Source organism: Octopus sinensis, linkage group LG3 (assembly GCF_006345805.1).
Source record: "Octopus sinensis linkage group LG3, ASM634580v1, whole genome shotgun sequence".
NCBI classification, from domain to species: Eukaryota; Metazoa; Mollusca; class Cephalopoda; order Octopoda; family Octopodidae; genus Octopus; species Octopus sinensis.
This window is the reverse complement of record NC_042999.1, coordinates 139,131,891-139,158,524: the sequence shown is the minus strand read 5'-3', so window position 1 is coordinate 139,158,524 and position 26,634 is coordinate 139,131,891. Positions and strand designations below refer to the sequence as shown.

At 32.7% G+C, this 26,634-nt stretch overlaps 1 protein-coding gene across 3 annotated transcripts in view; it reads right to left on the bottom strand.

Annotated features, from left to right (window-relative positions):
- The window catches only part of LOC115209820 (MAM and LDL-receptor class A domain-containing protein 1-like), a 66,932-nt gene that overhangs the window by 15,471 nt on the left and 24,827 nt on the right, over positions 1–26,634 (bottom strand). For 2 of the 3 annotated variants that reach the window (XM_036501382.1, XM_029778377.2), the window contains 13 exons: positions 23,840–23,998; positions 20,806–21,135; positions 18,874–18,972; positions 16,129–16,470; positions 15,399–15,536; positions 14,596–14,898; positions 13,935–14,048; positions 11,760–11,907; positions 9,460–9,602; positions 8,011–8,142; positions 7,565–7,675; positions 4,784–4,901; positions 1,153–1,260 (listed from right to left, as the gene is read on the bottom strand). In XM_036501382.1, the coding sequence (XP_036357275.1) occupies positions 1,153–1,260; positions 4,784–4,901; positions 7,565–7,675; positions 8,011–8,142; positions 9,460–9,602; positions 11,760–11,907; positions 13,935–14,048; positions 14,596–14,898; positions 15,399–15,536; positions 16,129–16,470; positions 18,874–18,972; positions 20,806–21,135; positions 23,840–23,998 (2,245 nt within the window). The remainder of the gene's footprint in view (positions 1–1,152; positions 1,261–4,783; positions 4,902–7,564; positions 7,676–8,010; positions 8,143–9,459; positions 9,603–11,759; positions 11,908–13,934; positions 14,049–14,595; positions 14,899–15,398; positions 15,537–16,128; positions 16,471–18,873; positions 18,973–20,805; positions 21,136–23,839; positions 23,999–26,634) is intronic. The other variant, XM_036501383.1, reaches the window with a different exon arrangement.

The window sequence follows — 26,634 nt, the reverse complement described above, 5'->3', positions numbered from 1 at the left end:
GTCAAGTTGATAGGAATTTAAACTACTAGGAGTGGATTGATGACCCCTCATATTCAGTCAACATAACTATGAAGTGATGATTGTTGAAATCAGTGGTAATGCTATAAAGTTAATGAGTATTGCATTAACTTGAATGTATTCTTTTGAGTTCTGACTCTAGTAGCAGTATTAATAACCTGATCTTACTTTCAGTTCTATTGCAATCACTTCTCAAACATGAATGAATCCATTATTGACCTAATAGGCAATGTGCCTAGACAGAAGCAAGACGGCCAAGTAAATAACAGAGAACCTTCTGATAAATTGTATGCACAAATCTATTGCAGCCAATTTTCAATCACATAGTTGTCAGGAAATAGTTACACAGAATAGATCATCAGGAATAAAATAAGTGAGAAATAGATAAATAAGAATGTTATCAACAATGGTTTGGCTTTTTATCCAGGGGGAGTTTTATTTCTCTTACGAATCACATCATGAAGATGGGAGTTAAGTACCACTTCACAGAATACTTTTGGCATTGGAAGACAATTTATAGTACATACATCATGTGTAAATACAACTCACAGCTACAAACAGCAGAGATAAGTAATATATGGTTGATGAGTGTTTCATTAGCTTATGGAGAGGAGTTTGAATCTAAAGGACTGAGCCATAATAAAACCATTCCTGCCACAGCTAAACTAATTTACTCCCACTTCTAAAAGGAAAAAATCAATATGAATGACTTCTTTAGTGCAGCAGGAAGATTAAAGAATAAGAAAAAATGTAAGTATACAGGCAGTTTTGTTGTATTCAGTTATGTCCTTTTGCAATCAATGTGCATACACATCTATGCACATTGCACTTTGTCTCTCATCTTTCATATTCCTGAGGTAGGAACAATAAAATAAGTGTCAGGCAAATACTGAAGACAATATAATCCACCAATTAATTATACTCCACCTTCAAAATGTGAGGCTTTCTACATGTTAGAAGTCCTAAATTTCTGTGATAGAAACATTTGAATAAAAAAGTAATTTTCAGTGTAAAAAGTAAACAGTTGTTGCTATTTCACTTTGTCATCACAATGATAAACCAAGCATGATATTATATAACAGGCCATAACATAACATAAATGCCTAATAACATGAGGAAATATATGATATTTACCCTATGGACACGGCTTCAAAACCTGGAATCAACTGGTTAGTGTTATACGAGATCTTGGATGTGAATAATACACCATCTCCTAGAATTGGATCACCAAATGTTCCATTACTGACAAGAAAAAAATTAGAGTGAAGAGATAGTTTACTACATATATGTATACATAGAGAGATATATAGTTATATGTATATATATATGTGATCAAGTAGTCCTCTTGTGAAAGGGTTTTCTGTATAAAGTCAAAAATATTATATGAACAGCTTCAAAGCAAGCATATCTTTGGAAAAGTGGTGAAATTAGTTTCTCTGGTTGAACTCCAAAGGTGAAGCCTACTTCATGCATATACACTGAAAAGTTTTCAACCTGATGGCAGGTTTCACTCCTTCCAACATATATTCATGATCAATAGCAGATTATGACAAAATTACGTGTGCTGTACCTCCAAATGAATATTATGACATGAACGATTCCAACTTGTTTTAAAATGCATAATCTAGAGTTACGTAGATCTAACAAATTAAATATGGTATGCTTGAATTAGCACCAGATAAATCAATGCAACCATTTTTACTATCCAAAAGAATTAAAAACTGAAATTGTAGCTACAAGTACAAGATCCAGTTTAGCTAAAACACTACTACACATTTGTTTATGAAAACCAACATGTTTTATCATATAATGTGTATTTGATGAAAAATGCTCAATACACATTCATTTAAATGTTGAAATTGATTCTACAATGAAGTCTATAAACTACAAATTCAAATATATGAGTAGCTGGTGATAGTGCCAAACAACATCAACACTATGAAATGGATTAACATATAGATGCAAGATAAACTGGAGTAGCAGAGGTTGTTTAGAAGTCTCTGGGATTTATTTTTACAAAAGCAATATCTATCTGTACAAATTTTGAAGTATCTTTTTTGTTTTAATGAGAAAACTGTCTATTTATCAAACATTGCAAATAGACAATAAAGTACAGCACAAATGAGAAATACAAGAATCAGATAGTTGATACAAAATTCCATCACAACTTCTTGATTCAATTTAAGAAGTATGCATTTACATATATCTTGGATTCCTTTATCATCATTGCTCTTGGAATGAACAACAGCACAGGTGAATTAAAAGAGTTTGCAGTTGGTTAAATGAGTTATGAGAGTCCCAAAAGTAGTGATCAGTTTTACTTCTGGTTTCAGGCTTCTACTCATAAAAGTGAAAAGCAAAACATCATTTATAGATCTAAGAGATGTGAATGGTATTACATGATAAATATTAAATGATAGGCATGAAACGAAAGCTCTTTCAAAGTGATGATAAGCATTGCAATACACTTCATATTGTCAAAGAGTTCCAACAGCTTTTGTACCCTTGCAGCTGCACTGCAACTTGGCTAATCCACTCCAGCTTAACATCATGTATAAGAAGCAACTGATGAAAGATTTTCAATGGAATCAAGAGGGGAATTTCTGTACTATTAGGAGCATTATATCAGAATGAAAGAAAGATCAAGTTTGAACATGTTTTCATTGTTTCTATAGCCTCTTGTAAGTTGTTTCAATAAAGTATGATCCAATATAGGATGATTTGTACCATGCATTAGGATTAAGTTATGATAACAAAGAAGATGATAGTACATGTTATACAAGAAGTTGAAAGGGAAACAGCTGGTGGCATAAAGCAAAATCATAGCCAGCATCAATTAGTTATCATCTTACTTTTTGGTTGAAAGCCCTGACAGGTTGTGATAGCATTTGCATAGAACAATATCAAAAAGTGTTCAATCCTGAGGCTGGGTCATATTGACTGTAGCCTCATCTGGGTTTGCTGCATTTCTTTCCAAAAGTGAAAAACTGCTCGTTCACAAAGGTTCCATTAAAAATCTATAGCTCATCAATCTGTCATGTTTCATTTAACTCTACATCTGAAAAACCTATTCAGAAATCACCATCAACTATTTATTTTAAAGAGCAAATCCTTTATTTTTAGGTATAATGCAACATGATGGGTCATTTGATAATAAAGTTGTGTTTGATGGTGACTTCTGACAGATTCTCACAATGCAAAATAGACAACATTTGTTGTGACATTTACAGAAGCATTAAAGCACAGTTGTTTGTAGACGTAATAGATGCAACTAAACTATCAACAGCCTTCACAGTTTATGCCTTAAAATGCATCAGATTCCACTTCTACTTTGACACTGAAACAAATAGATAAATCACATTGATTGGTGAATGTGTCATTGATAGAAAAAAGAACAGCTCAAGCAAACCTGCAATACTTGCAATTCAAAGACTTTGATTAAATTGACTGCAATATCTCTTTTACTCTTTTACTTGTTTCAGTCATTTGACTGTAGCCATGCTGGAGCACCACCTTTAGTCAAGCAAATCGACCCCAGGACTTATTCTTTGTAAGCCTAATACTTATTCTATTGGTCTCTTTTGCCAAAACGCTAAGTTACGAGGACGTAAACACATCAGCATCAATTGTCAGGCGATGGTGGGGGGACAAACACAGACGCACAAACATATACACACACATACACACATATATATATATATATACACACACACACATATATATACGATGGGCTTCTTTCAAATCCACAAGGCTTTGGTCAGACCGAGGCTATAGTAGAAGACACTTGCCCAAGGTGCCATGCAGTGGGACTGAACCTGGAACCATGTGGTTCGTAAGCATGCTACTTACCACACAGCCACACCTACACTTTTAGTACATTACATGGAGAAAAACAGGTAACACAATTTGGTGACAGTCACAATGAACATAATGTCTCTTTGTTACTTCTTGAGTTTCTAAAAAAGTCTTACTGGCTGAAAACACTTATTCCATTTTAAGATTGGTTGCATTATCACAGATTTTGGAAATCTAAGAATGCAAAAGGATCAAAATAGAGAATGATACAAAAGGGCTTAACATTCAGTTGCATTAGTCTCTATCGTATTCTCTTAATGTTTTTATATATCTTAAGGTAGCAAGCTGGTGGAATCATTAGCATGCCAGGCAAAATGCTTACCAGCATTTCGTCCACTTTACATTCATCATCATCATCATCATCGTTTAACGTCTGCTTTCTATGCTAGCATGGGTTGGACGATTTGACTGAGGGCTGGCAAACCAGATGGCTGCACCAGGCTTCAATCTTGATCAGGCAGAGTTTCTACAGCTGGATGCCCTTCCTAACGCCAACCACTCCAAGAGTCTTGTGGGTGCTTTTACGTGCCACCGGCATGGGATCCAGTCAGGCAGTACTGGAAACGACCTTGCTCGAATCTTTTTACACATGCCACCGGCACAGGTGCCAGTAAGGCGATGCTGGTAACGATCACACTTGAATGGTGCCTTTTACATGCCACCGGCACAGAGTTTAAATTCTGCTTAGGTCAACTTTGCCTTTCATCCTTTCAAGGTTGATAAAATAAGTACCATTTGAGTGCTGGGGTTGATGTAATTGACTTACCCCTCCTGAAATTGCTGGCCTTGTGTGCCAAAATTTGAAACCAATATGATTATATATCATATTATTACCTTATAGAATAAGATACTGGTACTTTTATAATTAACAGGAAGAAACAATAAACAGGGTGTTACTCAGTTTTCTTACCTTCTTCCAACATAGGAACACAACTGTTTTGCAATTCTTTCATTTTTCAAGTTGTTTTCACAGATATATTTATATGAGTCATTGTAAAAAAATTTAATCGTTTTGCCAATGTATCTAACTGGAAAAAAATGAAAAAACATAAACAAAATTACCATATTCAACTCGTGCAAATCTCTCCAAAATAGACTATAACAAGCAATGTTGGGGAGACAAACACACACACACAAACATAAACACCCACCCACCCACACACACATCACACACATACACAATATATACAATGGGCCTCTTTCAGTTTCCATCTACCAAATCCACTCACAAGGCTTTAGTTGGCCTAAGGCTATAGTAGAAGACACTTGCCCAAGGTGCCATGCTGTAGGACTGAACCCGGAACCATGTGGTTGGTAAGTAAGCTACTTACCACACAGCTACACCTGTGCCTATGTAATAATAATTTATTGACTGTATTTATACCAATACAAAGGCAGAGTGGGGATTTACATAAATATATGTAAACAATAAAAATTATTATGATTAATTAAAATTAAAAAGAAAAGCCCAATAAAATTATCCAACAGGAAGTTAAATGCCACCTAGAGGTAACCAAGGAATCCCACGGGTCCCAAATCACTCTATTCACCAGGAGAATCATGGTAAGTGTTCTCTCTTTTGTACTTTTAAGATGCATGTTTTAAGTTGGTCGATTCACTCAGGCCATTCATGCTATATTCACCCACTGTTTTAAAATTTACCTGTTGAGCAGTACTTCCCTCTCCACTTTCAACTATCTTTCCACACACACACACACACATATGACAGGCTTCTTTCAGTTTCCATCTACCAAATCCACTCACAATGCTTTGGTTGGCCTGAGTCTATAGTAGAAGACACTTGCCCAAGGTGCCATGCAGTGGGACTGAACCCAGAACTATGTGGTTGGTAAGAGGTAAGTATTCTGATTTAGTGTTTTCAGTCATGTGCACCAACCTCTTCTCCCATTGCCACAAGACAGAGACAAATTTTTTGCCCGTCTCAGCCAAACAAAGGCAGCAAGATGATATTCATGATGAAGTCAGTCAATAACTGGATTTGTCCCACATATGATAGCCATTGTTCAACAAACTTCACAGAACAGTAATGCTCACACAATGTACAAGTGGAGACAGGGCAGTTTCGTCACTGCACATATCTCAGGCAGACCTGGCTGATAATACTACCATGCATATAGAGTTTATCTCAAAGCAGCAGTCCCACCCAAACCCCCATCTCCAGTAGTACTGCCATGCAAGAGATTTATGGAAATTATCTATGAACTCTGGAAGTGTTCAGCTAGATGATTTTCCGCAATACTCAAAGTTTCTCCAATGACGTTTTTGCTCTTACCCTCCATTAATCATCTATAGAACCTTATGGTAGAACATCCACCAACTGCATTGCACAGAGGGCTGTGAAAGCTCAGCCTATGCTTGACCCAGATCTGCAACCCTGAGAATTCTCTTACCCAAGATACTGATAATATAAGTTCTCTACAACTCAAAGTTGTCAGTTACACATACCACAAGTTTATGATCTGCATGGTCAGTCTATATGGGCTGCATAGAGCATTATTTGATTGCTGGAAACTGAATGCATTTCTCCTGGTGTTCAGGTTTACAGAAACTGGATTTGAGACCTAGCTAAGAGGAAGTTGACAGAGGCAATCCTCAACAACAATTGATAGTCGACCATAAAAAGGGCTTTTTGATTAGAATTGATTAGGCTTAGTAAGAAATCAGTAATGGTGTCTTCTAGAGTAGAGATTGAGCTACTTAGTAACCTAGAAGAGGCACTTAAAAAAGAATGTGCTGGCAGTAAGATTGGCCCAAGACTGATTCTTCAATGCAATGAAAACTACATTATCAAAGCAGGAGCACATGCTCTAAGGCATGAGCGAATGAAAGCCATTTGATTGTTCCAGGTGGCAGAGATGAAATGCAGAAACAAATCCACAGTTCATTCTGTGACAGAAAGGGAGGAGTGCATGCTGCTCGATACCAAGCAGATATGTGTGGCTTTTCAGTGGCACTTCACTCAGCTGTCTGGAACTGGCTAGACCTGAGCCAAGTGTGAGCTTTACCACCTACATTGATACCTTGCAGTGGCTTTTAAGTGAGGATGCAGAGTCCTGTGGAATAACTGCTGAAGAAATACAGGAAGCACTGACTGACTGCACAATGGAGAAATCACCAGGGCTGAATGATCTGTTCTACCTGCTTTATTTTTGTGTGCCAGTCTTGATCTGGAGCCACTTGACAGCTGTCTGGGACAATTCCTAGTCCTGCAAAAAGAGTTTGATGGTGCTACTGAGTAAGAACCTAAACAAAAGGGGTGATTTCAACAATATCATGTCCATAACTTTGCTAAATGCAGGGTCAAAGATTTCAGCCAAGGTGTTAGCTAAGAGATTAGCTCTTGTCAAGATCCTGTTGGGTAAGGCACAGACATGCACTATACCAAATCGATCTATCAAAAACAACCTCCACCTCACGTGGTAATCCATCTTTGTTGAGTAATTTATCTCATCTATGCTCCAAGTACAAAATGACAAGAAAGATTCACTGCATCAGACACTGTGCTTCATTTGGTTTTTTCCTTAGGTGTGAGGCTTCCTCCCAAATTTAACAGACTAGCATGACTGGCCCAGGACCAAGGATAATAGAGGACCAGTGACAAACACACAAAGGATTCTTTCCATAATGATTGATATTTATAATCAAAATGTATAACCATTTTCCTACTTACAGCAATGAAATTCATCTGAACCATCCTTACAGTCTTTAATACCATTGCAATGAAGATCTTTCTTGATACACTTCTTATCTCTGCATTGCCACTGTTCATCTGTACATTGATCTGACAGTAGAAAATTAAAATAAAAAATTCATCACCCTTATTGCACTAATGAAACTTTTATAATCATATATGATGTCCATTTTGTTGTTGTTGCTGTTGCCATCATTGTTGATATTTAGTCCCAGACAATCTCTATCCCTCAAACCTGTGATTAAAAGTTTTTCAGCTATTACATGACTGAATTTGTGCAATATATTGTCAATTATACTATATTATTAAATGAAATCTTCTATTGTTTAATAAGCAAAGTTACCATAAGTAGTCTAAATGACACATTTGCTAAATATGATAAAATCATCTGATATCTAATTAAAACAAGATATTTATTTGCTTACCACAAATCCCTTCATCGGTACCATCTTCGCAATCAATCTCCCCATCACATAAACTTTCTTGGCGAATGCATACATCTGCAGAATTGGTTTCATTGCGACCTGGAGGGCATTTAACCTCACCTTCTTCACAAGCTTGAAGATGTAAAGAAAAAAACGAATATGTAATTGAGTTATAATAAAATATTCTATAAACATATAGAACTTGATGTTGACAATGGATCATATGACTGGCAACCAATCAATTGTAATTTTTATGTAGATATCATCACATGCTCTCTCACCATGATGTTAAGATAGATATTGAGCTAGGTAACAGATGACATAGTGTTGCAATAGGCTATAAGAATTAAATAAACAGGTCAGTAAGTGTAGTTAGTGAGGAAATAAATCTAGGAACTAGTCAAGAAGAAATATATCAGGTTTATCTGGCCTGATGCAGAGCAGATGGTAGAGTCAACCGATTTGAATCCTCAGTGCAGCACTGCTATTTTATCAACTTCTAAAGAATGTAATTCAGACAACATGGTAAATTTTAAACTTAAGACTAATGTATTTATCACAGTATTTTCTACCAATTTACTTTCCATTTTCTTAGTTTTATTGCAAGTTCTCACTTCCAATCATTTTCCAGAAATGATTCCAATAAGTTATTAAAATTTCATAATCTCAGATGACTAAGTTAAAAAAAAAAAAAAAAAAAAAATAATAATAATAATAATAATAATAATAATAATAATAATAATAATAATGAACTTATTGTATACAGTGCTCATGTGCACCACAACTTGTCAAAAAGTGCGCATATAGTATATGCAGTAATGTACAAATGTCTGGAAAGTGAACAGTGTATGAGTCTGATACATGCTTGTGTGTGTATGGAGGAGAGAAAATCAGGTGTAGTGTTGGCGAATCTCTGGAAGCATAGAACTTTTGAAGGATGCAGTGCTCAGACAACTAACAACTGATGCCGGCAGTCTGTTCCATGCTTCAGCAACTCTTAGCATGAAAAAATGTTTCTGAAAGTCATGGGAGCTGTGCTGTTTTCTGACTTTGTAAACATGTCCACGGGTGTTAGACATGTGGAGTTTGAAAAGGTGCTCAGAGTTATTGTTTGTAAGATGGTTAATAATTTTATGGGTATCTGCCAAATCAGCTGCCAGACATCGGAATTTCAATGTCTCCATGCCCAGGGACACATTATAATAGTTGCTAAGAAATGGTAGACAGTGTTCAACTGTTTCAATCTCATATATTTATTTTATTTGATCCTTGCAATTTTGTTGTAAAATGGATGCTTTGTTTTTTTGTTAACTTAGAGAGAGGAAAGCAACCTAAAATGGGAAATGAAATTGCATTATGGTCTCAAGTTACCAGGTGTTCACTTTCTCCTCGACACTCATACATCACAACATATAAAAAAAAAAGGAAATATAATTGATAATAACTTACTTGTATTAGAACAAGTCACATAAAGTGAAGAACAATAACAGCGGCTTGAACATTCTCTCTTATAACAGTTAAACTCACGATAAACACAATTAAAGTATTCTTCAGTCAAATATATAAACTTTTTTTGCAAAGTTACAGTCCCACTGTAATAAGAAATGAAAGACATTTACTTTGCATAATTCATTTCATATTTTATTTATTTTATTTGTCATGTTATGTTCCATTTATTTTTACAGTATTACAAACATTTTCCACTCTTGCTTATGTGAAATTATCTGATTGTCTGATGAATTGTTTTTACTACAGTATATCCTATTTACAGCTAATTAATCAGCTAGAAGTAAGAGTAGCATTACTGAGGCATGCATAGGTGGGATAGTTTGTTAGATAAATTGGTTTTTATTGATGGATGCCCTACCTATAACTCAGAATTATAATTGAATATATTGAATGGTTTCTTAATTGGAGCATTTCTTTATGATGATGGATATCCTTCAACAATTAAATACAAATGGAACCTATTTCATTTTATATTTTGTTAAGCAAACTGAAAGAAGAGTTTAGAGCAGGACAGAAGGGCAATTTCTTTCATAAAGTTTGAATTTATGAAGATGGAGTCAAGGGACCAGCACTTTATCTTTATGCTTTTGTACCTGTCCCATATTGCATAGGCTTTATCTAAAAGGAAACTATTTGTATTTGTAGGCGCAGATAACTTATGAATGAAATTGGATAGATGGAAACTAGTGAAACCATGTAGATGAGTTATTCCAGCAATTCAAAAATTACTTCCTTGTTACACTCATTAGGACAGAATCATGGTGATTGTGTCCATGATTACATTAAATGCTGTCTGTGGTATGCTCAACCACTTATACATTACTTCAGAACTCAGCTGATCAAAAATCTGAATCTTCATTTTCAAATGATGGTTCACCACCATTTGTATCTGTATCTTAATTACATGCAATTGCCAAGCTATTTGCATTGATATATTGAATACATACATACATATTGTATATATATATATATATATATGTATATATATATATATATATATATATATATATATATATATTTCAACAATTGAGGGTAAAATTAATTAATTATTAATCAATTTCACCAAGTATTCAGTATGTAAAGGGACCATTTAAGGCGAATTCAAATTATTACATTATGTAAAAGGGCTTAGTAAAATAAATTACTTTGCCACATACTGAACTCATTAGAAATAGTAGCTAAAAAAACTTTTTTTAAACTATTAGAAATAGTTTTAAAAAAGTTTTTTTAGCTACTATTTCTAATGAGTTCAGTATGTGGCAAAGTAATTTATTTTACTAAGCCTTTTTATATAATGTTATATATATATATATATATATATATATATATATATATATATATGCATTGCATATATTATGTATGTATGTATGTATGTATATGGTTTCTATGGCTGGATACTCTTCTTAGTGCCAGCCACTTTACAGAGTGTACTGGTGCTTTTAATGTGATACCAGCAATAATGAGGTTGTCGTGTAATTTGCATGATAGGGAAAGAATAGGGAAAAGGGAAAGGAAAGAAGATCCTACTACTAAGAGGGAATATTTGAAAGGGGTATATTTGGAAGTGGGTGGCTTTACACAGGTGTTTAAAGGCTAAAGTATGATAGACAAACTCAAATGTCTTGTTATAGAAGAGATTCGTGCTTGAAGGAGACAAAAGGAAAGAAGTGGTAGAGCAAATTCAAAAGGTACAAGAAGAAGAGCATAAATGAGAATACAGACAATAAGTCATGGAAGGGGAGTTGAGTCCTCGGTGAAAATCAGACAAAAGTTAATACTTTATGACAAAAAAAGGGTTTTATCTGTAGATTCTAAATGAAATATCAACTGTTTTTTAATGTATCTTTTATTTTTTATCTTCTACTTGTTTCAGTCAATGGACTTTAGCTATGCTGGAGCACTGCATTGAAAGGTTTTAATCAAAAGAATTGCCCACAATATTTATTTTAATGCCTGACTTTTATTTTATATACCCTGCTGGGTGGTTGGTGTTAGAAAGGACATCCAGCTGTAAAAACCATGCCAAAAACAGACATAGAAGTCTGGTGCAGACTCCTGCATAGCCAACTCCTGTCAAGTTGTCCAACCCATGTCAGAACAGAAGGCAGACATTAAACAATGATAGTGTTGATGATATATATAATTAGTAATGATATGGTCAAAATTGTAGGTTTGCTTAAAATAGCTAGCATTTTTAACACTATAAATAGAATGTAATAAATACACAATAAAATATTTACTTGACTTCAAATTCAGAGCAAATCTGTTCCACTCCTTCCAGTAAGAATCTGTATGCACATATTGGTGAGTATTGTGAACCATTATGCATTTCCACTGTTCCCGACAGCAAACTTTGGCCACCAACTAATCTAAATTTTCGTTTTCCACCTGTAATAATAAAAAAGAATTTGGAGTGGAATATTGGTTACTCTGGGTTAGGGATGAAACTAATGTTTGAAGGTAAGGTGATAGATTCATCTGGTGCATGTTATTTGCTCCTGGAGATATGAATGGCACAACTGATCCCTGTGGCATTGCTTTAAGTTCAGTTTAATGAGAGATGACAGTAAAATCTATTAAGTATTTATTTTACATTGTTAACTATTTTTAACCTAAATACATTTACTAGATTTATACTAAAATGCTTGTTCAATTACTGATATTTTATGACTAGATTCAATTTCAAATTGTTGCTAGTGTTATTTGTATTAACCCTGAATGCATAAAAAGCGAAGTTGATTCTGGTATGATTTTAAGTCAAAATGTTGGGAGATGAAATTAAATATGAGCAGTTAAGTGTTCTACTAGCTCTTACTTCTTAAAGCATTAATATCAGTTGCAATATTGGTTCCTTGCCTAAGTGCAATGGAAGTAGTAGTGATAATAAGAGCAGCAAGGAAAAATAATTGCATATTTTGATTTTATATTTTTATAGTCAACATTGATATACAATGAGAATTTGCTTTACTTTTCATTTCACTATAATTATTAGAATAAGTAACTGTAATATTTTGAAGTGAGTTCAACTACCTGTTTCATCTATCCTACAAAAATTGGTTTTGTACTCAAATATACAAGCATAAAGTGTCAGATTAATGATTTTTCTCATGACAATAATAAAGAAAAGAAAGGCTTTTCACAATTCCAAAACAAATTAGTTCACTAATTTCTATTTAAAATATTATAACCCTTTTGATAGAAAATGAAAAGGATAATGATGATGTGGTGATGGTGGCAGCAGTGGTAGTGGTGGTGGTGCTGTTGTTTGCTTTTGTTGATTAAATGCAGGTTAGTTTTTATTGAGCACACCTATTGCATTCAAGTAAACAGTTGAATGATGAAGTGTGACTCGCAGTTCTACCTGTTCCATGTGTAGCAGAGGCAATTTATACTGTCATTATGTATGCGGTTCTTAATTTTGACTCATCTAGGCTTGAATACCTGGATCTTGGCTCCTCAAGCCTTTTCATTCCAGCAGGTGACATGACATGGTGATTAGCCAAATTTGCAGTTCGTATTGGTTGGTTTCCAGCCATCCAATTGTGTTGGTGCAACAGTTCATTTTTTCTTACACAGGAAATTAATCACCAGCTCTAAGAGCCTACTGATCTCTATAAGAATGACAGTTCTTGACTAAGCTTTGTTTTTGGCACATGCCACTGTCCACATGCTACTCATCTCTGGCAACGATGTATCTGACACCAGCCAGCTTCCATTTTCATCTACACCAGACCCCTGCCTACATCATTGCTGTATGAACATCAAACAACCAACAGACCAACAGCTGCCTCTACACACTACCAAACAGTAATTCAACTATGTCTACAAGATCAATAGTCCAGCCTAACCATGAAGTCTCTCACACATCTTTGTTGTAACCTGTTATGTTATTCTATTTCATGTATGGCAATCATTGTATTTTATAATGGAGAATAAATCGTCACTTACTAGTTTCATCTCAAATCATATATCATTTCCACATTTCTCTCATTAACTCATCTTCATTATACAGGTATACCATGTCTGTACCTATCAATGTATCCATATTATACACTTCAACATACAACAGTTAAATTGCATAAGAAGTAGTGCTGCAGTCTGGGTATGCTGCTCTTTCTGGCTTGGTGATGCTTGTGATGGCAGTGACAGTGAAAATTGTAGTGATGCTGGTGATAGTGGTGGTAGTTTTGATGATTATGATTATTGTGATACTAGTGATGACTGAGATGGTAACAATTAAGACGATGAGAAATATCATCATCATCATAATGAAAATAATATTTCTTGAAATGAATGTTTAAACCTTTTTTTCTTTTTTTTAAATGCTAATCCTAACAACCAAAAATAATTTTTGGAATTTATCACTTTTTCTGAAAAGATCTATTTGAACAAAACTAAATGTTCATAACACTTACTTGTACAATTAAATTCATCTTCTCCATCAGGGCAATTGTTTATCCCATCACATTTTGCTGTATAAGGGTAGCATGTGTAGTTATTATTACAAGGTTTCCAGTTTTCTCCACAGTCTTTTAAATGGAAAAGAAATAATGAAATTAATAATAGTACATAGTGCTTGCTGTCAATACTTAACAATTATTGTATAAGTACTCTTTAGAAAAAATGCTCTGAAGTAAAAGTTCAGCCTGATACAATGTACAATTTTAAGAATAAAATACCTAATTTTCATCACAGGCCTACTAGTTTAAATTCTTGTTTAAAGAGAAACACAGGTGATGAGTATAATTGTCTCAAGAACTTCAATTAAATTTGAAGATCGTCAACTAAATGTAGATAAGAAAGATATCTTTTAATGATACTGCTGAATGAGACCAGATCTTTTGATTTGTTTGTATTCTATGCATACCTTCCTTTAAGTGTTGTTAGGTTTCATATGATTGAAATACAAGTTTTTTTTTTTTTAATATAAAGAAGAAATTGCAAATGAAATGTATGAACTATTGCAGCCAGTTTGTATATTTGTGTATACATGTACTTGTCATATCCTCTTTAATGATATTTGCTTATTGCTCACAATAAATATATCTAGAAAAATAAAAATTTGCTTGGTCTTACCTGTATGTGAACACTTTCCTGGGGTTGTTGAAACACTATCAAATGCCACAGTTCCATATGTGTTGTTTTTCCAGTATATATAAGAAATATTGTGTCTCCCTTTTGGTAGAGTAATTTTGACATTCCTCCAGTTATCGACATCAAATTTAGAAAGACCCATTAGGAAAGTATCGTTGTTATAGACTGACACATTGCCATTACCAAAGAATGTATAATAAAAGTTCAAACAGAAAGTATTTTCCATGGTTATTGTTGGTAATTCTAGACGGCTTAACCCTCTAGAACTCGACATCACATATAGACCTAGAAAATAAAATATTTTTTATAAATATCCTCATCATCTGTGACCAAGCATTTAAAGTGAGTGAAAAATGCTTTTAAAATTAATACATTCATTAGTAAGAAAATGTTCTTTTTCCTGCATGAAAGATAAGTGTAAGATGTATGATATTATACAGTAATGAGATATAAAAGAACCAGTACTTATTCTTCAGTGATGAAATAGTAATTACTTGAGTACTGTCCATTGTATAAGTTAATTATTAACTGGATTTAGAACATGCTTGTAGTAATGAGAGTGAATACTAGATGAAGATAGTGGAAATGCATTTAGAAGTCAAGCATAGATTGAGAAGTAGTTAAATCAGAACTGAGACAATTGAACATTACAGATCAAATCATATAAAAATGAAAGATTGATATACGTTAGGAGTAATACCTGTTGCAGTCATTTCCAACATATGCTATTGTAGAAAAATAGACTTTAAAACAGCAAGTAGTTTAATTATCAAAATATATTTTACCTTCATAAGTTCTTTCTGAATGATCAAGTTTTGGTCTTTCACCAGACAAACCATTACTTAAAGTCCAAGAAGCTCTTTCTGGGAAACTTTTAAAACCACACATATTTGTATCTTCAAAAGCACAGCTGAAGAATTTTGCTGAAATTCATAAGATCAGTAAAAGATCAAATAAATGCAAAAAATTATTTTACACTAGCTGTGTTTAATGGACTCACTCTCGAGTGTTAGTATAAAGTTTCATCTTGCAATTTCAGATTTTGAGTTATTTATTGTTTCTCAGATAGGTTTTATAGAAATCAGTGATTCAGCAACGATAACAATTGCTTCCATGGCTAATTTTGCACAAATAAACCTGCTGTGTACTGATGCTTTAAAGAATATATATAGATAATTGTAAAGACGCATTACTTATGCAAAATTTATGTTTATTATAATCATTAAACTGATAAAATTTAGCAAATAAACAGTTTATTATGAAACGGTTTCAAATGACAAATTTTAAGATTATGATAAAAATATAAATTCCATCCCCACTGCACTTTGTTACTATATTTTTTAACAGTTTGCCAACAATTTCATATAAAGACTACTTGGTTTGTATTACTAGGGAATCCATTTCTGTAAAATAATTATTTGCAGCTAAAAATTTTCTACAATTTCAAACATATTAAATGGATACAAAAGATCTGTAATATATGAATTGCATTTAGAATGGAAAAATGAATCTTACATTCACATGTTGTATTACTTATGGAAATATAATCCAAATAAGCATATTCCTTCATGGATGCATTTGTATTTGCAGTCATCTGAAAGCCCAGCCCTATTTCCTGTGAAAATTGGAAATTTATACAAGCTGTTGTGAATTCTGTAATATTATTGTAATTTGAAGACCAAATGTTATTTCTTGACTTAGCATCATAAGTAAACACTGCAATTTCTTTTGTATATTCGGTCATTTTGTATTTAAAGCTGACACTTGAATTTCCTTTCACAAAAGCTTGAGGAGACTTCATCTCAAATATATTTTCAGTGTTTGAATATGAATAAATAAATAAGTAACTGCTTGTATCTGCAAAATAAAAGTATAAAAGTGAAAATACATTAATGAGTGGAGCAAGATGACACTGTCAGAAAAGTGATCAATCTAACAGTAACAGGAAAAAAATCATAAGAATCTTACGGGTATACTACTCTTTCCCAGTTACATATTGTTAAAAAAAAAACAGCTTAAGACATTTAGTCCAGTGATCTAGCATTTTACCTCTTCACTAATAATGAACAGTGGAAGCCATCCTAATAACAGAAAGGCAGATTATATTGTAGATGGTAAAAAGTAAACTTTATGAAGGTGAAAGACAAATTTCCTTAACCCTTTTGTTACCATATTTCTGTTGAGATGCTCTGTATTTCTTTCAATTAATTTTAAATATAACAAATAATTTAGTAAAATAACTTAGCTAGTGTTAGAAATATAAATTGCGACTAAGTTTTGGTGGAAGATTTTTTAATTCAGAACTTTTGAAAACAAGACATTTGTACTACTGAGCCAAAGGCAGTTTCAGCCAGGTTGGTGTCAAAAGGGTTAAAAAACATCATAAAGAATTTACTGGAAGAATTTACATACATAAAATGAAGTAGAATGGCTAAGTAGCTAAGATTCTGTACTGCTAAACACAGTAAAATCATCAGTTCAAATCTCATGAGAGTCATTGTGTTCTTTCATTTAGTAAATCACATAACTCAAAAACAACAACAACTGCAAAATACCGAAGTCATAACCAAGGAAAACTGATATTAATAGTTATAAAGCATAAGCAAAAGAACAAAAAAAACTGTTTTCTGTTTTCAAGGAAGGGGGGGAGAAAGAAGGAGGAAGGGGAGGGAGACAGACAGACAGATAGATAGACAAGGTAGATGAATGTAAATGAGTTTGGATATGCATACATTTATGTATGTCTGTGTGTATGTATGTATATATATATATATATATATATATATATATATATATATATATATATATATATATATAATATGAATTAGAGATAAAACCACCATGATGCAACTCAAACAGTGATAGACATAAACCAGTACATATATAACAAATAATAAATAATATATATAATTAATATAATATATATATATATATATATATGTTATAAATATTTATCATAATAAATGTGTTGTAGGAAATAATCCTAATGTTCTAAGTTTCTAATTTAGAAAATGGAGTTTTTTCTATAAGAAAAATTATTATTCTATTTATTTCTTAAATAAATATTTTTAAACTCTATTTGCTTATTTATTTAACCATTATCATTAACCTGAAGATTGACTATAATTTTAATTCGAATTTATTTCAATTGAATTTAAACTTAATTGTAATTCGAATTTAATTATAGCCATGAAATGTACGTAGTGTTTTTACTTATATTTATCATTCATTTTATACTTTTTGAAAAATATATATATATATATTATATATTATATTAATTATATATACCATTTATTATTTGTTATTTATGCATTGGTTTATGTCTATCACTGTTTGAGTTGCATCATAGTGGTTTTATCTCTAATTCATATTTTATATTTTATGTATTTATACTGTGAAATTTGATTTAATACTAAATTGAATTTTTCCCTGTAAGTTTGGAGTTATGCTCCCTAATATTATTATTAATATTATATATATATATATTATATATATATATATATATATTATATATATATATATGTTATAAATATTTATCATAATAAATGTGTTGTAGGAAATAATCCTAATGTTCTAAGTTTCTAATTTAGAAAATGGAGTTTTTTCTATAAGAAAAATTATTATTCTATTTATTTCTTAAATAAATATTTTTAAACTCTATTTGCTTATTTATTTAACCATTATCATTAACCTGAAGATTGACTATAATTTTAATTCGAATTTATTTCAATTGAATTTAAACTTAATTGTAATTCGAATTTAATTATAGCCATGAAATGTACGTAGTGTTTTTACTTATATTTATCATTCATTTTATACTTTTTGAAAAATATATATATATATATTATATATTATATTAATTATATATACCATTTATTATTTGTTATTTATGCATTGGTTTATGTCTATCACTGTTTGAGTTGCATCATAGTGGTTTTATCTCTAATTCATATTTTATATTTTATGTATTTATACTGTGAAATTTGATTTAATACTAAATTGAATTTTTCCCTGTAAGTTTGGAGTTATGCTCCCTAATATTATTATTAATATTATATATATATATATATATATATATATATATATATATATACATATACATAATTTGCATATATACATATATATAAGTGTGTGTATATCTACGTTTGTATATATGCATGTATCTGTAAGTATGTATCTGTATGTGTGTATCATGTATGTGTATGGTTGCATGTTTATATACACATCTCTGCTGAATTAATGAAAAGTGAGCTAAATTACCACCGGAATCTGGATTTTGGTTCTTAATTTTCCATAAATGACTAGTATTGGATACTTTATAGTTGCATATTCCATCTTCAAAATCACAATCAAAGGGTCCTGCAACAATTTATAAAAAATTTATATGAGAAGATTTAGATACACATTCACAAGAACTATTTTGCAGAGAATTCAGATGGGCTAAATTCTTATGAAATTTTGCTTGCTATAGTAAAACATTTGATTTGTTTAATTTATATTAGAGAAAAGTATTGTTCTCCTTCTCCATCCAGGCTGAGTGAAATACAGCTACTGCAAGGTTTAAAAATATTTCATCCTTCTCCTCATCACCTTTTAACATTTGTTCCCAATGCAGGCATGGACTGGGTGGTTTGACAGAAGCCAGCCAGCTGGAGAGCTGCCCAGCATCCATTTGTCTGCTTTGGCATGGTTTCTATGACTGGATGCTCTTCTTAATGCCAACCATTTTTTGGAGTGTACGATGCTTTTATGTGGCACAAACATGGGTGTTTTTACATAGCACCAGCAGAGGTAATTTTACCTGGCACCAGCACCCACGACCCTGCAAGACTAGGGTTTATTCTTCTATATTTAAAAAAAATATGTGAATACTATATTCAGTGTGGAAACTATTTGTACAAGCTTAACATTGAATACACATTCACAGAATCCCCAGGAAAGTATATTTTGGATTCCAGATTTCTTATTTTCAAAATATATAACATTTATCACAACATACTGAAATTAAAATTTTCAGTATCAAATAACAAAATTATGTTAGTAAAAGTAGCATAGCTAACAGAAGCAAGAAGACTTCTGATATTTAGAATCTATATTTTTTTACGGCTTAGTCAATATGCGTGGAAGTCTTTATGATCTTTGCTCCTCCTCTGAGATTGGTGAGATTAGATAGCAACATTTCTTCTTCATGAAGAGAATTTCTTCCATGAAAAGAAATAATTTCAGAATGTTGGTTCTCTGGTAAAGAGGATTTAATTAAAGTAATCTTGGTGAAAGATAGCAGAGAGGGGATGCTGGGTGGAAATTGTAAGCAACATGATAGTTTTGAGTAACAAAGACTGTTCATGCCATGGTACCAATTTCATATTCTACTATTGGCAGATAAGCTGTATGTCCTTCCAGAATCAATAAAGTAATACCAGCAATATAGGGAATTAAATCTATTTTCAATACTCCTATAACAAAGAATATAATATACCATAAATGTAGTAAAAGTGTAGACAACTGCCATTAGAATTCTGGACTTTAATTTCAGTTTTGATTGTTACAATTTCTCTCATCTGATCCTGAACATTTTCCTATGAAGTCCATAGACTAACCATTCTAATCCCTTTTGAGGTTTTACATATGCATAAGCTAGAGAAAATAAAGGGAGACTGTTATATTTTTAATATCTACATAGCAATTTTGGACAATTAACTGGTAATGGTAAGTTATATCTAAAGCCAGCTATATATGTAGGTCTCTTAAGTCATTAGATCTGGAAAGCCCCACTTGAAGACTTCAACTACATGTAGTGTATTTAGAACAAGTCAACATGATTAAGCTTACAGCTCACCAAACTATACAAAATGATAATAACTGAACTTAATATTTATCATCATCATCATTTTTATGTTCATTTATCCATGCTTGTATGGGGCAAATGGAATTTATGGAGGTAGAATTTTTATGGTCATATGTCCTTCCTCTTACCAACCCTCATCTGTTTCCAAGTAAAGTAATATTCCCTCATGGCAAGACATTTTTTTCACAGAAGATTGGAAACTAAGGACAATGCTTGCATGATAGTGACATACATTTACAAGTATTACACAATGTCAAGCAAGACAGTAACACACACACACACACACACACACACACATATCTATATATACATATACATGTAAAGACAAAATATTTAAGTATTACCAGGGCATGCTTTCATTTCAACAGAGACACTATCTATTGCAATGTCTCCCAGGTAGGAGTCTCCTCTTTCAGCAATGAAGACGATATCATTTATGTCATATTCAATAAATAAACACACTTCGTACCAATATAATCCTTGGTCTCCTTTCATTCTCCATACTATTTTCTCATCAGATTTATTTTTAAATTTTACATATAATTGTCCAATTCCACTTCCATGCATACTATAAGCAAACTTCAGACTTTTTTCTTTGACATTAGAAACTGGAAACTTCAACTCTGCAGTATCATTAGGCTTTCCATAAGAAGATTCTGCATAGATATAGAATCCTATAAAAACAAAATATGGAATAATTGATTCACAAGTAATTTATTAACAATTTAGACAATATTTCTGAATGTTAAATTTAAAGATCAACATATATATAAGAAATATTTTACATTTAATGTTTTCTATTATTAACAGAAGTGGAAGCCCATGGCCAAGTGGTTAGAGCAGTGCACTTCCAGTCAAGGAATTGTGGGTTTGAATCTCAGACCAAGTGATGTGTGTGTTTATGAGTGCAAAACCGAAGCTCCATGCGGCTCCGACAGATGGTAATGGCAAACTTCTGCTCACGCTTTCATTACAACTTCCTTTCACCCTTTCCTCCTGCATCTAGTAGCTCACCTGTGATGGACTGGCATCCCATTCAGGCATTCAGGTAGGGAAACTATATACTAATGAAACCGGGAAACCTTATGAGCCAGGCATGGCTCAAGAAGGAACAAACAACATTGTTAACATGAAATTTTAAATGGTAACTAAATTTTTAATATATTAAAATATACACACTTAAACTGAGAATAATTTAATTTTCAAGCAATTATTAAAAAAAGGAAAACAAAACAAAGGAAAATATGATTATTGAGTTTTCTTGATGAATTTGGTTGAATTTGATCTCTTTATCACATTTGTTATAACATTTGTTACATGAGTTAGCAGGTTGGTACTCTTTATAGTTTTTTTTGCCTGTTTATATTGAGAGGTGTGTTGGTTATCACTTAAGCATGTCACAGTGTTGCTAGCATGGAAAATGTTTAAGTCAAATGTTTTAATGTTCGCAAGAGTATGTAGGTAGGTTTAAAGTTGTTGGTCAGATTCTAGAAAATATTCATTACAGTCCACTGATGGCTTAACTGGCCAAAATTTCAATGTCACTATCAATACTATTCTTGTTAAAAAATAATAAATTTATACCCTACCAAATGTATTGAGTAATCCTTCAAATTAAAGTAAAATAGTTGTTATTATGACATAAAAACAAACATTAATATTACAGTTTTATATTTAAGAGATGAGCTATTATGTACATTATTTACATTTGACGAATATTTGTCCTCATCTTGTTTGTTGTTAACACGTTTCAGCTGATATACCCTCCAGCCACATCTGGTGTCTTGAGGAAATTTCGAACCTGGGTTCTCATTCCTAAGGTATTTTTCGATGTCATCATCATCATTATTATTATTATTATTATTATTATTATTCAGGCCACTGCCTGGAATCTAACTGGGAATTTTGGGGTTAGTAGCCCATACTCTTAACCACTATGCCATATGCCTGTGGGCAATTATGGAGTCAATTTTAGAGCTTATAAATCTAATATTTTCCTATCCTTCCTTAATACCAGTTCCCATATGCTGCTCATATCTGTGCGCAGTATGCTTAGGAGGTTGTTGTGTCTGCTTAGGAGGTTGTTGCGCTGCTTCTTTTAGTTTTCGTCTTTTTCAGTGGTATTCTCTGTCTATTATTTTAACTTCATCCCACAGGGGGAGGTGGTCTCCATTTTTCCACACATGATCAGCTATACCCAATTTATTAATATCTCCTCATGTCACAGCTTTGCAATATTCATCTACCCTTATTTTGAGGGGGCAGCATGTTAACATTAATATGTTTCCATGTATACTAATACCTACTTTTTGCCATCGAGAGCTTATATGCCCCACTATTAGACTATTTTCTTTAGCCAATACACTGTGATTGTTTATCAGCTTTAACCTTGTAATAATTATTATTTATTGAATGTTCATATATATATATATATCATCATCATCATCAATTAGCGTCATATGTATGTATGTATGTATGTATGTATGTGTATGTATGTATGTGTATGTATGTATGTGTATGTATGTATGTATGTACGTAGGTATGTATTAACAAAATTTTCATATATGTATATGTATACTGGATTCTGCATACTGTGTTCTCTTCTCTGAAGATCCATCTGGGGTGATGGCTTATGCTAGTTGACCACACACAAGTCATAGTGGATGAGGTAGTATCTTGCAGAGATGGGGACTGACTGGGACACTGCTTGGTACAACCCAAACAAATACCAACAAATGGTATGTGCATCAATGCATTGCAGCAGCATATCTGATTATACCTGACCTGACCTGATCAAGAACCTTCTCAGCTGGATGAGAAATTAATGAATTAATTTACACTCTTGGTAATAGACTACTCACCTTTTTATATGGCTAATGCTTTTACCCGAACTATAAAGTTTTATCAAAAAATTTCAAAAATTATGATAGTAACATTTTAACAGTTATATTACCATTTGAACATCATTACCTGCCAATAAACTATAAAATATTAAGTTATGGTTGTTATATTTACAACAAGGAGTAGTTAAATTCATAATCATAAAGAACTAAGTTGATCAAATAGAGCTGTCTCTCTCCCTCTCTAAGTTATATACACATACAAAGTATTGATCATAGAGTTTGCCATAAACAAACAAAATACTCATCAATTTTACAATAATCCTGCTGTTATACCAGTGAACAGATGAAACTGTTACTTTTATATACAGCTACTTTTATATACCATGTGATACAGAGTAAAACAGTAACCATTTGTTTGGTTGTTCAGCCTGTATTTTTTTTTTTTTTTTTTTGTACAGAGAAAGTCCATTATAAAATGTATCGGATTATAAATTTTGCATTAAAAAAGAAGTTAACCAAAACAAAAACAATTTACCATCTTTACTATTTGAATTGTCAGTGTCAGGTCCTGTTCCATTTGTTGGTGTTCCTCCAATAATCCTTCTCCACGTGTATTCAATGGGGTTCATACAAGTAATTATGTATTTACAAAGTAATGGGTTGTCAAAGGTGCACACATGATTTGTGATCCCAGCTACAATATAAAATAATAACATTTTCTTACAATGGTAGAATTATCAAAATTTATTAAAGATGTTTGTAACTGAATGGCTCGACTTCAGTGTATGACTCCTACCTATTATAACTCCAGAGGGAAGAAAATCTGTTTTGTTTCAATAGTAATTTGAAATGAAATGCAGAGAATTTTAGCTAAGCACTGTAAAATAGTTAGTCCTTTGCAATATTGAATTTGCTCCATCCCTACCATCTACCAGTTTATATTTTGTACAACCCTAAGTATTTTAGTGCATGCACTATCTAGTTTCTTCTCAAGTGCTTGTTTCAGGGTCCATGTACCTGATAGAAAATAAGATTTAACCCCAGCAAAGAGTGGAAGAACTCATGAATAGTCAACGACCATCCAATAATGTGTATGTACATATATATTATTTATATTTTTTATTTATTTTTTATTTTCATATATTTCTCTTTTTATATTCTTTTATATACTTCATGTATATTTCCTAGAAGACAACACCAAACTGTTGTATTGGCAGGTGGGATATTGTGGCTGTGCAGGTAATGATCTGTTTTGAGAATGAACAGGCACTGAAGACCTAATTAGCAGAAAACTACAGGTTTACAGGAGGAGCTGTTCAAATTAGCAACTGGAAAACAAACCATGACAAAACAACCACAAAATCCACATTCACTCTTAGACTGTTTACATATCACTCAAGCAATCACCACCACCACCACTACCATCATTACCATCATTAATCATCACAATTTTTGTATGAAGTAATTGCATCACGCTCTATAAGGATTACACATTAATAATACATAATTCATTTTAAAAAAGTTTCAGTATTTAGAAAATGATTGAATGCACCAAGGTGTTCCTGTTGAAAAATGTATAATATTATGTATTCAAAAAAACAGGTGGTTTCTTCCCACAAACTCTTTTGCTATGTACTTTAGCAAAAAAATAATGTTATGTACTGTTGTGTTATATTGTAAGGCACAAAAATAAAATGACTCTCCCTAGACACAACAGAATATGCTTCAACACACGAACTCATATAAAGAATCTTGCAAACCAAATCCAAAAACGAAATAATGTTATGTAGTTAAATCAGAAAAAACAAAAGCAAATAAATGAAACACATGATGACAACTGTGTCATTAAAAAGTTTTATGTTCTTCAACTGAATTTAATTTAATTTTAATTGTTCAAATGACAATACATTGATTTGTTATGTAGGCAGAAGGCCACAAATTCTGAAGCTGCAAACAGTTGATTAGATCAAACTAATATACGAATGGTACTTATTTTAGTAACACTGGACAAATAAAAAGCAAATTCAATCTCTACTAGTGTCAATCTCATTACACAAGTGTGAGAGCCTGTATGTAGTCACTCAACCTGGCTAGAAGTAGGAGAAAAATCTCCCTCAAACCACACCTGACTATCAAGGAAAATGAAAGACACATCGAATAATGTAGTTCAACATGCATCAATGTCTGAATAGAAGATGGGATGACTATGGCCTGAACATCTTGAACATAGGGTTACTTAACCAAGCTTCGTTAGGGGCTAAAGAATAACAATGATAAAAAATTAAATTGAACTGAAATCTATCAATATATATCAAGTATTAAATAATGATACACTACTGCTTCTACTATTACCATCACCACCAATATAACTACTACTGCTAATAATAATAATTATAATCTTTTCTGCTGAAGACGCAAGGCCTCAAATTTGTGAGGGGAGGACTAGTTGATTACATCAACCCCAGTGTTTCACTGATACTCAATTTATCAACTCTGAAAGGATGAAAGGTAAAGTCGACTTTGGCAAAATTTGAATTCAGAACGTGAAGGCACACAAAACACCACTAAGCATTTTGCCCGGTGTGCTAACAATTCTGCTTGCTCACTGCCTTACTACTAATAATAATAATCCTTTCTACTATAGACACAAGGCCTGGAATTTGTGGGGAGGGGGATAGTCAATTACATTGACCCCAGCACTTGACTGGTACTTAATTTATCAACCCAGAAAAGATGAAAGGCAAGGTCGACCTTGGTGAAATTTAAACTCAGAACATAAAGACAGACAAAATGGAGTGGCTGTGTGGTAAGTAGCTTGTTTATCAACCACATGGTTCTGGGTTCAGTCCCACTGCTTGGCACCTTGGGCAAGTGTCTTCTACTATAGCCTCAGGTCGACCAAAGCCTTGTGAGTGGATTTGGTAGACGGAAACTGAAAGAAGCTCATCATATATATGTATATATATATATATATATATATATAATATATATATATATATATATATATGTATGTGCGTGCGTGTGTGTATGTTTTTGTGTCTGTGGTTGTCCCCACCAACATCGCTTGACAACCGATGCTGGTGTGTTTACATCCCTGTAACTTAGCAGTTCGGCAAAAGAGACCAATAGAATAAGTACCAGGCTTACAAAGAATAAGTCCTGGGATCGATTTGCTCGACTAAAGGCGGTGCTCCAGCATAGCCACAGTCAAATGACTGAAACAGGTAAAAGAGTAAAGAGTATAAGCACAAAAGACATGTAAGCACAAACATGCGTTGTGAATAGATGATATATATTGTTGTTAAGCCTGGGTCAGCCCTGAGCAAACAG